Source organism: Trichoplusia ni, chromosome 9 (assembly GCF_003590095.1).
Source record: "Trichoplusia ni isolate ovarian cell line Hi5 chromosome 9, tn1, whole genome shotgun sequence".
NCBI classification, from domain to species: Eukaryota; Metazoa; Arthropoda; class Insecta; order Lepidoptera; family Noctuidae; genus Trichoplusia; species Trichoplusia ni.
In genome coordinates, this window is record NC_039486.1 from 6481184 (window position 1) to 6494504 (window position 13321).

Here is a 13321-nt window from a genome sequence, read left to right on the forward strand (position 1 = left end):
TACGGGACGGTACACTCAAGGTCAATACAATTAACTTCCAATTATTGTATTGGCAAAATGATTAATAGAATAGGAATAATTTCAAATTTAATCCAACTGCCATTCATTCATCGGCCGTTGTAAATAGCAGAATCGGGGCCCAGGCATTCGAGGATGTTCAGATAAGTAGGGATGAGTGTTGGGCGTTTTATTTGCGCTCCTCCTTCATGCAGTCGGATAATCTGGCAGACTCGTATCATTGTACTAACATGATGATAATTGGTTAATAGTGGTTCGAGATTTGTAACTACCCTCTTTTTTTCTTTGTTAAGATTGGAATTTGTTGTCTACCAAAACTACTCACTAAACCTCCCATCAGTCTAATGTTGGGACATTGAATACATGCCAAAAAGGTAGAACTCTTCCTGTTTTTTTGGCTATAATTCTACTGTGCAGTTGAGAAAACATGTTTGTGACAAGGCAAAGAAAAACACATTGCATATTCTGACGTATAAACATTATATTTAATACCTTATTACAAGAGTAATTGAATCGTAAAAACTCATTTAACAATGTCAGTGTAATTTTCAATTATTATTACTAGATATTACTGGGTCACACTAAAATTACATACAATAAAATAATTGAAAAATAGATTTTAAACATCATTAACGCAACATTTTTATATAATTTCAACATACGATATTCAATATTTTCGTTGTGCCATACTAGTATAGTGCCTGACTTTTAACTAAAAAATTTCGTTTCACTTGAAACGTAAAAGGACTTAGTCTATTCATGTGAATACTCAGAAACAGATATACGAACGAATCAAATCCCAATGGCATTTTAGTTTCTCACCTGTCCTTGCACTATACTAGAACGCAAGTAGCATAATTGCATAATCATAGACACTAATCAGTAACTGTGAGTTCGTAATAAGGCACATCAAGCCCTGTATTACCCTGTCAGGTAGTTCGTTCGGTTGAGGTAGTAGAAGTGTATTCTTTTAATCATAATCTTGGCTGAGTAAAACCTCAGGCCATCTGGCAGTGGCTGCTGGTAATAGCGACGAAGGACATAGTAGAAGTTCATGTATGGATCCTAAAGTGTAATTTCCTAGACAGTTTAAGACCCATTCGTAGTTAACTGGCACTATACTCTGTTCCATAGCGAGGTCTGAAACAAATACAACAAAATGTATATTAATACCCACTTTCTTGTGGTATTCCGATACTATTCAAGCAGGTAAAACAATCGAAACCCTACTGAAACTGTACTTCACAATACTTGATGACGACAAAATAAATTTAAATGCTCAGTGCCATGACAATAGGCTAGAATGAATGACTTAGAGATCAGCTAGAGGACAAACAGCTACTGCGCCGTCAAAGTAGTTTAAAACACTATTACCACGTGGTAACTAACATTGTGTATTACAACTTATCCACGTGTCGCATTTGGCAGCACCTGTATAATTTTATTTATGTGTTACTAATATAGCTCAAACTGTAGGATTGGTTTATAAGCGTACAAGAGGATCGTATGATGGAACTCAAAGCAATGGCCACCTGTTCATAACTATTAATAATATTCAACTTTGTAGTTATGCATGGTTACTTGTAGTAAAGTATTTGCACTCAATAAGTCACTGGCTGCAGCTAATGACAAACTGCACAAAAAAAAAATAAGGGACAAGATTTGGGATTTCCATAAAATAAAATGGCTGGAAAGAAAGAAAGTTTTAGGAACTGATGTAGTACTGAACCAGCTGATATCATTTCTTATAGGTATACTATTCAAAGCAGTTTTTTAGACTTAATTTTGATATATAAGATCTCAGTCATTAAATGCAGTCAACCAAAAACCTTACTTCTTATCTTGTTCATGCATATTAGCGGCAAACAGCGGGACTAAAAAAACTTTTAAATAATTCAAACGAAGGTCAAATGCACATAGTTTAAGAACTTTGTAACTATGCGAAAAAAGTAGTTGTCAATACTTGTCTACAGACACGTGAGTTGAAGGATAAACGTGAGTTTGAAAGATGACACCATTGTTACGTCATTTTGTTCGTCCATTGCCTATCATAATAGAGTAAAATGAGTCAACATGTAAACAAGTCTTATCCTATCTTAGAGCATGTTATTAAACATTTATTTCTTCATAATAAGTCTGATTGATGATTGCACGGGTGTTGTATAGACCACAAGGTTGACTACCGCTGCGTGATGTGTGCAGGTTCGATACCCGTGTGGTGAAAATTGGCTAATCTACTAATGGTTGTTCTGTTTTTGTGTTTGTTAAATGATAGATTATTTAATGTTTGTTTAGGGTCTTGATATTAAAAATGCTTGAAGTAGGCTCATTAAATAAAAAATTGACGCAACGAAATAGTAATGGAGCGAAGAGTCTCTAAGTTAACGACTGCACGGACAGTTGTTATCCAAAAATGCATGTCCTGAGTTTGGGTGTCTTTGTGCATGTGATTTGAATGTTTGTGAAACCTCCCGCGACTCAAAGATTAAATTTCTTAGTGCTGAAGTAATTTAAAAAAAAATGTAAGAAAGGAGACAAATGTTCATTTACCGGATATGATTGATGTGCATTTAGGGTACGATGGGACTGACACATGCAATGCGATTATAAAAGACAATAAATAAATAAAAGATAAAAAATGATATAGGTATTGGTGGGAATAAAATTAGGAAGTAAAAAATGCGGTAACATACGAAAATGTATGCAGAGACAATTTAACAAAAAAACATTTAAAACTAAAAATACTAATAATATTTAATCTTTACTAATACTCTCAGCCCTTCCTCTATCCTCAAGCCCTCTACTTCTGTGAAGTAAAGCGGCGTGTACTCGAACCGTCAACCCTAGCTTTTATTCTACTCTATCATCGTGCGTCGCCCACAACACGACTCTTACGCATGACAACTTTAATAGCAGTAATAACCAGTAGTTGTAACAGTGGACTCTCAACCCAGACAGATTTCTAAATCCTGAGTAACATGAGAGATAATTGGTGAATCATTGTGAATTCTAGAACATAGATCTTGATAACGTCATGTGTGTTAAGGTCATTATGGTACAGCAAGTACAGCAACTGCCCCTTACTAATCACATACGTAAACAATAATTTAAAATAAATTTTCCATGCTCTGATTGGTCTCAATTCAAAAACCGAATTAATACTCTCTAGCCAAGTGACGTGAAGCATTGTTAACATAAATAGAAAACGCTTAAATGTATGAAGATGGAAGGTTTTAGGCACGTGATGAGTGGAAACAAACTGGCATTCCCATTGAGCGTTTTCTATTGATACTAATAATGTAAGGAATGTAACTTGGCTATAGGGGTAGTATATACGTTTTATTCAAATACTATGTCTGTCCTAGAGACCAGCTAACTGGGTTGCATGCATCTAACGTGTGCATGTGCCCGATGAGACGGTAATCCGGCAAGAACGGATAGATCGAGCGCAGGTACTAAGTTTTACATGCTTTTCGGAACCGCAACGCAAGGAAAAACAAAAAAAAACGTAAATTCCATTTTTTTAGCTCTTAGTATGAAGGATTCGTGAATAACTAACGCTTAGATGTAGGACCCTATAGCCATAATTCGGAACTCAACACACAAAAGCTCCATACTTACATATAAAGCGATCTTCCTGCGTGTGTTCGGGTTCAGCCAGTAACAGAGCAGGGTGGGCATTGTCTGGCGTTATTTTGACAGCCCTCGCCTCATTGACCACTCGCCCGCCAGCAGCTACTAACATGTTCTAAAACAAACGATTTTTTTTTAAGATCTTGAATAAGTGTAAGATCTTCAATAATTTAAACATAGGTGACACAAAAAGTTCGTGAACACAGTCAGAAATTCAAAACACCAGAAAAATATAATGCATCATGTGGTTGTTTTGATTAGATTCAATAACCTTGCCAAAAGTGCCGTTATTTGTTTAGAAAGCCCACCTTATAGGGAATGATTGTAATAAGGTGCATATAAACTGTTTTTGTTTATTAGATTATCTATTTTTGCATACTGTGCATTTAAAAATGTAAGAATGTTAAATCTTCGTTAAAGGTACTCAGCTAAAAGCGCAATTTCAGACAAATTTATTAAAGCTTATGTGTTAGGCCGATGCCTCCCGGGCCAGCGAGATTTTCCTCGGCCCCGGTACACAGCCGGCAAAGAAATAGAAAGGAACATGTGTGCTTTTAGTCCAGAAAAGTTTGACACTTCTATTCGCTCAAACCGAAAAGAGTGGAGTTATTTGACGACTTCCCATGCAGAAAAGAGCATAGTGCATACCTAAGTATAAAGATTTTGTTTCTATCAAGAAACCAATTATAATTATCTCAAGCAGTGTAGCTTTAACACATATAGAGGTAATAATAAGCACAATCAAGGTAGGTACTAATTAGAGGGTTATATGTTTAACCTAACATTTATTTGGTGGAGGTCAAAGATCACACCAATGCATGATGCATGCGTGATCAACACTAAGTGGTGTAATAAATAAATATATGACAAAATGACGACTGATTAAAATAGTTCTGTTTGTTTTACGAGAGGTACTTCAACTTAGGTATTTTATGGAATTTTTCGGCCAATTGATATGGAACTTTGGACTGTAAATAACTTTGTATCTCCCAGGAAAAATGACAATCATTTACATTGTAGGAGGCTGACTAATGGGCATGATTACTTAATTATAGCATGAGAACAAAGCACTGTAGAGTGTTTATATCACATGTAACATGCGAAGTTCAAAGTTGATTTCACACGATTAATGCCGTGATGGATGCGACCGGTATATCCGTAGTAAAGAATAAGTTTTCACTATATCGTAGACGTGTTAATAGGTACATTGTGTTTATTGTCTTCCATACCAGGATAGAAATAAACTTTTATGATACTTTTATTGCTTGATTTGGGCTTTGGTCATCTCTTTAATACGAAGAGAGAGGTGCCGGCTTATCCTTTCATCGTGTTCATGAACGGGTGAACTTGGGAAGCAGTAAAGTAAGTATCCTGTTTAGTAGGTTCTTAATGAAATATATTTCTTTGTAGTTTCTCTTAATGTTGTAGTTGCTCCTAATGTTTCTCTTGCTGTATCAAGGTTCAAGGTGCAGATTGTTTGATAAAAAAGTTTCAATAAAAACGTGTCTAATACTTTTTGTAACATTTACATACCCTCACAATTACTAGTCACAAACTTTTTGGTCGGTGTAAAAATATAAAAGTCTGTAATATATCTCACCTTGAGTGTTTCAAGATCAAGTACACTAAACGGAGGCATGCAGTAAAATGAGATGCCTTCGAAAAGCTTCTTCTTCGCGATGCGAGAGCGTCTCGGTCCTGGTTCACCTGTACTGTCTAAGGCTTCGAAGAATTCCTAAAAGGAAAACGATTTTTTATTTATTTATTTAATGTAGGTACTCACTGGTGCACGTTGTTTACTAGCATCAACTTTACTGCTTGAACATAAAAGTTAATTAAGAAACTGAGTTGACGACTAGAAATTGAAATATGTATAGATACACTGAGTTTTAAGGCCAGTGCCTATTTGGACGAGCAAAACGCAACGTATTTCTTTATGATTCTCAAAAACCGACTTTAAAATAGCGACATAAGGTGCACAATTGTTTAATCTGTTGCGCCGCGCTCCGTCAATCCTGGCTCCCCTTATATATAAATAATATTATTACATATAATATTTTTTCTCATACCTCATTGACGACTTCCTTTTTCTGTAAACATATCTTCACCCAATCAAAAGCGACAATCCATTTAGAAGCTGCTAATGCACACATGTACTTAACGGATCTGAAAGGAAACAAACTCGTTAATTATGCTAAGTTTAGCTAGGAGATGTGTTCATTAACATAGATACATTACCATGGTACATTGGTACTATTCATGCTGTAGTATTATTGTAATGCAATTGCCATCAGGCAACATTTAAATAAACCGAACCATTAGGATTGTAATACTTGTTACTTATTTAAGAGAAAAGTTCAAATCTTACCTTTGCGACTTTTTCTCTTCATCAACACCTACAATTAAATGCGTAATATTTTTCGTATATTTCTCGACATACGTCCATTTCTGTTCATAACAAAGACTCTTTACTTGTGCTAGTTCAGTGGATGTTAAGCAGGAGCCAGCCAAGCAAAACATTCTGTTCGAATTTAACCCTACGTTCCTAGCTTTTAAAGGTCTCGCGGCTGGCGTAGAAGGCGTTCTCTCAAATGCTTTACTCATAAACTCCCTCTCTTGCGTTGTTTTCGCTATTTCTGAGGTAGGACATAAAGTCTGTTCTGGGTCATCATCATTTTCATTATTAAAATTAAGGGACTTTCTCGCCATCGGCGTAGATTTGTGTTTTATTTGATCAGCAAACTTCGTTATAGTAAGGGGAGTTTCCAAAGCTACTTTCCGAACTTCAGTATCAATGACCGTTACTTCTCCACTAGTTTTATTGGTATCTGTAACCGTATCTGTTAAATTAATAACGCTTTTCGCATTTGATGTTGATCTTCGTAAAGAAGCCTTTTTGCTATCGCTTAAATTTATTTGCGATAGATTTGATGTACTTGCTCGTTTGAGTTTAGGGAATGATAAATTTCTGGAAATAAATAAGAAACAGGTTCATTAGCAGGTGTCTAAAAAGTAGTAATCCCGTATAAAATACGATTTCCAGAAACTTTGTGAGTCTGGAGACCATAGCTGGAAATTAACTGGGCAAAGCGTGTTTAATTACGAAATATTATGATCTCGAATACATACTTTTGTGGAGTTTCTTCAACAACACTTCGATCTGAATCATCATAATCCTGCGACTTTTTGTTTTGTTTGTTGCCCACACTTTCCTGGGACGAATCCAGTCGACATATAACTGGTGTCAAGAATTCTTCGGGTTGCGGTGCTACCTGTAACATGGCATTATTTCGAATCAAGCAATTGTTGAGAGGTTTAGAGTGATGAGAATTGTATAGCTATAACAGAATCATGCATTTGTCAATTGTCAGATTTGGCTATAAGAAATGAACTTATCATCGGCAATTGCTTTATGCATGTACTTGCTGTCGGCCCGTCACGCCGTCATTTTTTAAAAAAAGTGAAGAAATTAAAATATAAAATATACTTACTTTATCTGTTTTAGCAATTTGTGAGACTTCATCTTCCTTTTCCAAAATCGAAAAAACATTTTCACTGTGCTTCTCATTATAATATTCATTTACTTTCTGTGTTACTTGAGTGTTAGTGTTATCTTGGGCGGTTTTCAATGTTTGTGTCTTTTTAATTTGCGACAGTTTTTTAGTATTTCTACTTGTGTTCTGATCTTGTTTTTCTCTTGTATCCTCTTTTAAGACAACAACTGTTTCCTGCTCTTGGGTTTGTCTGATGTCTTCAATATCAGCATCTATATTTGCAAACACTTGACCCATTAAAGCATCATAAGTTATAGAGTCACTGTCTAGTTGTGTTTCTTTTTCTTTAAGATTAGACTTGTTTTGGGTCATTTTCGCTTTCTTATTTTTAGGTAAAATGTCATCATTATCATCCCTGTTACGTTTTTCAACAGTTTTTTGAGTTCTTCCTCTACTTTGAGCAGTGGAAATTAATATTTCGGAAGGTGCGTGTGCACTTAACACATGAACATTGCCTTCCTTGACTGATCCACTATTAAATATATCTAGATCATTCAAATCTTCAACATTTTCAACCTGCTCTTGAATCTTTGTATTAACATTTTGTTCTTCAATGTTTTGTTGTATGGCACTGGGTAAGTTAATAGGTTTTTCTATTTTGTTTTGAATTTCGTCACACTCCATTATATTAGACAGTTCTTTTTCAACACTTTCTGTTATTTCGAATTGGGCTGTTGCTGTGTCCGCTGATGCAGTATTTTTCTTGCCTGATGTTGATTTTTCTACGTTAGAATCTGTTGGTTGCAGATTTTGATATGTAAGTACACTAACTACTGGTTCCTTATATTTTTTGCCTATACTTCCGATATTTATGTCTACATTATGTGTAGTTGGATCTTTTACCGAAATTTCATTATTTTGATTCAAATTATGAGGCCCTAAAGATGTTTGTACTTCCTGGTCTGTGTTCACTTTAACCTGGACATCATTGTGCTTCTTCTTTATAACTATATTAGTGATTGTGTTGCCTACTTTAATAGAAATTTCTATATCATCATTATTTTCAGAAGTTGTTGGTTCTTTCACATAATTGTGATTTATAATATTGGTATTGTTTATTTTGGTAGGGTTTAGTGCACTTTTTTTGATAAAAGCCATTTTTGTTTGCTTTGGTTGATCATTATCTTCTTGATTTTTATTGTCATGGTGTTCAATCCTTTGAGTATTTACTTTACTTTTACCTGTTTCAAAAATAATGTCATTTGAAGGTAAAATAGTCTGAGACTCCTTTGCTACATCTACAGAGTTTTCAGAAACAGTCTCCTTTTGTGCAGGAAGTACATTGGTATTGATGTTAATTAGTTCTTGCTCTGCAGGTTCTGATTTATTATCCATGGCTTTGTCTTCAGTGCTTTTAATTTGTGGAGTGTTATCATCTATACTAATTACAGGTTGAGAAGCAACTGGGGTGCTTGTAATTGGCTTCAAGTTCTGTGTCTTCTTAACCATCTCAATAGACACATTGAGTTTGTTGCGATTTTTTTTATTCAACTTACTAAATTCCTTTCTCATCCTTTTTACACTATTCCAAGTTTGTTTAGTCTTTTGTGACTTTTTATCATTGTCACCACTGGAATCTCTAGAACTATGGACATTAGAAGAAAGGTCTTTTGTAGTGGAATCATCATTTTTCTCTCTTTTTCGAGAACTTCGGCGTGGATTATTTGTTGTATATTCAGTGTCTTCTAAATAAAATGGTTCTATATCCATAGGACCTGCAATATTGCTTCTTTTTTTAGGAAATTCTTCTGTGTCAGCAATAGGCTCTATTTTGTCCCAATCATCTTGAGGTGGTGGGACATAAATAACTTTAGGAGGGGCATCAACTTTCTTAGATTCAGTGTGAATAATAATATTACTGGCTGACACCTCCATAGGATTGGATGGTTGTTGTAGATCCTGTGAAAATGTTTCAGAACTCTGGATAGGTGCTGAAAAATGATTTTGAGAACTAGTTAACCAATCTTTAACATTTTTAACAGGATCTTGTTCTATTTCCATTTCATCAGGTGTGTTTTGAAGGCTAAATATATTTGCTGAAATTAAATTTTGAAAACATTATTTCATGAGTTCATTAAATTTAATAAGCCAATAAGAATTAGGAATGTGTTATAAAATTACTAGATGTCAGTAATGGAACATTTATGTGGGTAAATAACCTAAATTATTCATAAATTCTGAAACAAAATAATAGAATCAATCTTGATGCTAAGCTTGACTTACTTTTGGTGAGTTTTTCAAATGCCTCTCCGAGTACTTGGACATGATCTTTAAGAGATTGAAGTGGCACATTAAGCTTCAATGATTTGCGGTCGAATTGGTGTGAACATGTTGGACATGTTCGACGTCCTCGCCAACAAGTAAGACATAATGTGTGGCCACAAGCGGCAGTTGCTGGTGCCACATAATATTTGCAACTGTAAATAAACATTTTTATCATGTTAACTTTGATGGATTTCAATAAACAACTTACAGCAAATATCAGTAAAAAATCTCACAAATTGACATACCATTCCAAACAAGTTACTTGGTCGATTTGTTGTGATGTTAACGTTTTTACCAAATCAAATTCTTTGACATTCATTTTTCTTGTCTTGCAGAAAATTAAAAGTTAGGGTCCGTGTAGATTTTAAACATAATGTTTATTATTTAACCTGATTTGCAAGCTATCTACGTCTCGCTGTTAATTATGCACATATGTACGCAAATGATAGTGAGTAATAGCCACTTAACTTTAAATAAATTCACAACAAATTAGGTAACATAATCACAAACTATCTTTATTTTATCCCTATTCCAAAGATAGAAATAGAAATGTAAATAGAAAGCTTTGATACTGACATTCAATTCAATATTCTTTATTTTTTTCCCGCCTTTGTCAATGTCAAATGCAATGTCAAATACTCAAGGTGACGTAGCACGTCCATACCACATTCTGTGGACAGTATATTATACCAGTAAGATGAAAAAACGAAAAAATAAAGCTCAAATGTTTATTTTATGAATGTAATATTCTGCAAGATAAAACATCGGAAATGTAAACAATTTTATTTAGTTACTAATTAATAAGAGCGTTATTAAATCCATATGATAAAATATTGGAATTATTTTTCGAATATTTTTCAATTGCAATACTGAAACACTATCTGTCAAGTTTAGTCGTGGGGTGCCGAGAAAACGGAGTTTCTCCTATAATTTCATCAATTTACCCTGCTTAATATCAAAGTAAGAATACTTAACTAAATTTTAATCAAGGCTTTATGTAGTGTGCTTCAATGAAAATAATATGTTGCTAAAATAAGGAATATCTACCGCTATCAAAATTATTACATAATCCAGGATTGTTTTCATGATATAAATGACTTTTAGACATAATTTTCTAATATTTTATGTTTAGGGACAATGATGGTATATGTTTTATAGGTACGTTAAAGTAAACACCTTGTCCTAATGTTTATATCCAGATCATTAATTCCAATTATTGTAGGTTAGAATTTTTAAAGTCCAATCAAGTTCTAGGGCTAATACTCTGCAGCAAAATACTATGTGTGTTATGTATAAGTGTCCATACTGCTCCAATTACAGTTTATAGCAATATTTTAACTAAAACATCAATGTGAGATAGTCACCATATTATTCTTATTAGTCAATAAGGCTTACAAGTACTTGAGAATCAACTAATGACATTCAATTTCTGTGGATCAGTGAGTGTTTCAAAAGTCGTTTTTTTTATTATTATATATATTATAAATATAAAAATATTTGTAATCATTATTATCATTTTCTTTTACAGAATGGCATTCCGTGGTGTCCTGAGGAACGTAGCCAGGAGGCTGCAAGTTCGTACCTATGCTGCAGATGCTCCTAAGGGCGATGAAATGGCACTCACTTTTGCTGCAGGCAACAAAGTAATTACTCAATTTTTTTTGCAATGTTATGTAAAATGTATGAAGTTTTGAAAATATTCTTTTAGATAGAGAGAGTTCCTTCATAAGCATGATAAAAGTTAAGAGGGAGGCATTAAGAAATTATTTACATGACTGAACTATTTTTTATCAATATTCTGTGCTCATGCAATTTCATCCGTATAGCCCAACTAGATTGGGACCAAACATGGGATGTTTGGAACAAATTGAACCATTATTAAACAAATGAAATCATGAGTCCACCTTATGAATTATACCTTATTACAACAATATCCTGTACTTTACTTTCAGGTATTCTACGACAAACAAGTAGTCAAGCAGGTTGATGTGCCATCATTGAGTGGTGCCTTCGGTATCCTGCCTAAACATGTTCCTACACTCGGTAAATTCCTACTTTTATAATAGTCTAATTTAAGCCAAGTTGAATATATATTTTAATGATGGTATGGTCACTAGTATTTATACCTGAGGTTGAGACACTTTACATGGTTATTTAAATGTGCACTTCCATGTGTAGAAAAGAGACTATATTTGTAATGCTTTAAGATTTCATGGTCATATTATTTCATATTTTAATACATTATTGTAATAGTTTGTTAGACCAGCAGACAGTATTCTTGTAAGTAGCAGTAAAAGTGTTTATAATATAATACTGACTAAAGAAAATGTACTAAGGGGCAGAAAAACTTAAACACACAAAGTTGTTTAAGTAGTATATTGCGATTACTTTGAAATGAAGGTGACTTATCATAAATTTACATTTTCCAGCTGTTCTGCGACCTGGTGTAGTGACTGTGATTGAAAATGACGGCAAAACAAACAAGATCTTTGTGTCTTCCGGAACTGTCACAGTCAATGATGACTCTTCTGTTCAGGTAAGATTTCTCCCACATAACATTTGTTTATTTGACAGGGCTTATTAAATGTGTGAAAGTAAGAATGCTTGAAGACCGTCTGAAATATTGCATTAACCTCTTAGAGTTTGTATGGAGTCTAGTCTGATTGTTAAGTTTGTTTTTATGATAATTTTTGAATACTCTGTTATCTAAAACTTGCAAATAAAGCTTAAATCCAACAGCCTTGAAGTTGATTAAAAGGTTGGTTACTAAAAACGAGTTAGGCTAAGATTCGAGTGGCTTGTTTGATACTCCTGTCCTAAGATGACCCACTAGTCAGTAATTAAATGTGTTATGATATGGATAAGAATCTTCTTGGAATGCCAAACATTTTTATCCAGAGGATGCTTTACTATTTTACGTAAATCTTGATATACACATACAATAACATAATGGATAAAGTTTCTGTAAAATATAGCCAAGTTTGCTGCTGCATTAAACATGGTGATTGAGGTGTGATTTACGCACTACCACCAGAAGTTGCTTTCGACCGCAAACCAAGTTTGCTGTGATTGAAATGTTATTCTTGATCATCTTATTTTGCACTCCACTGAATTGCAATTTCCATTACCCTTACGTTTTGTGGTTATTGCTTGTGTGAACCAAGCCTAAGATCTTCTGCATTGGCTACAGCAGCTTAATATGTGTTGAGTGTTACCTATTAAGCCCATGTCATTATAAAATGTTTTTTGTTCAGGTTCTGGCTGAGGAAGCGCATCCCTTAGAAAACCTCGACCGTGGCGCGGCGCAGGAGTCTCTCAGCAAAGCTCAATCTGAACTGAACTCTGCTGCTAACGACAAGGTGAGGGTTTTCGATTACACTTTTGAGCCTTCTGTCCGAAATGTTACATAGAAAATCGGTATTAAAATTCTTATTACTCTTTGGCAATAGCTTTCCTGCATTGCTGAATTCTCTCTACATTGTAAGCTACATTTCCTATTTCACAAATTTGGAGGTTATGATCTGACCCCAAGATCATGCGATATGTTTTGTCTGTTGTGAGCTTTAAAGCCTGCCTTGATATGGCAGAGAAAACTAGGACCTATAGGATACAAGCTTAACCTTCACATAATGATTTCCAGGCTAAGGCAGAGGCAGCGATCGCCGTCGAAGTAGCCGAGGAGATCCTCAAGGCGGCCTCCGGTTAAGTGTTATATAAGTCTCAGCACTGCCATTGAACAGTTAGTGTTTAAAGAACTATTTAATATTTACGTTTCTGTATAAATAAAAACCCGTCTCCAGTAGAACATTTATGTATTTTATTTACTTATATCATAAGTAGTTTTAACATAT

General features: G+C 34.4%; 2 protein-coding genes across 3 annotated transcripts; one reads left to right on the forward strand and one right to left on the reverse strand.

The window, feature by feature from the left end:
* Positions 1–479: 479 nt before the first annotated feature.
* On the reverse strand, positions 480–10090 carry LOC113497643 (breast cancer type 1 susceptibility protein-like). 2 transcript variants are annotated; one of them, XM_026877249.1, is made up of 9 exons: positions 9716–10090; positions 9429–9622; positions 7143–9136; positions 6781–6923; positions 6020–6619; positions 5721–5817; positions 5252–5386; positions 3640–3766; positions 480–1158 (listed from the first exon to the last, which is right to left on the reverse strand). In XM_026877249.1, the coding sequence occupies exons 1-9, from the start codon at positions 9787–9789 to the stop codon at positions 989–991; spliced, it is 3534 nt and encodes a 1177-aa protein (XP_026733050.1). In that variant the 5' UTR covers positions 9790–10090; the 3' UTR covers positions 480–988. The 2 variants fall into 2 exon arrangements, with proteins under 2 accessions (XP_026733050.1, XP_026733048.1); XM_026877247.1 differs by having other exon boundaries at positions 7143–9241.
* A 232-nt stretch (positions 10091–10322) lies between these two features.
* LOC113497650 (ATP synthase subunit delta, mitochondrial) lies at positions 10323–13275 on the forward strand. Its single transcript, XM_026877310.1, has 6 exons — positions 10323–10430; positions 10999–11113; positions 11423–11513; positions 11900–12006; positions 12725–12829; positions 13111–13275. The coding sequence occupies exons 2-6, from the start codon at positions 11000–11002 to the stop codon at positions 13174–13176; spliced, it is 483 nt and encodes a 160-aa protein (XP_026733111.1). The 5' UTR covers positions 10323–10430; position 10999; the 3' UTR covers positions 13177–13275.
* The last annotated feature ends 46 nt before the right edge of the window (positions 13276–13321 follow it).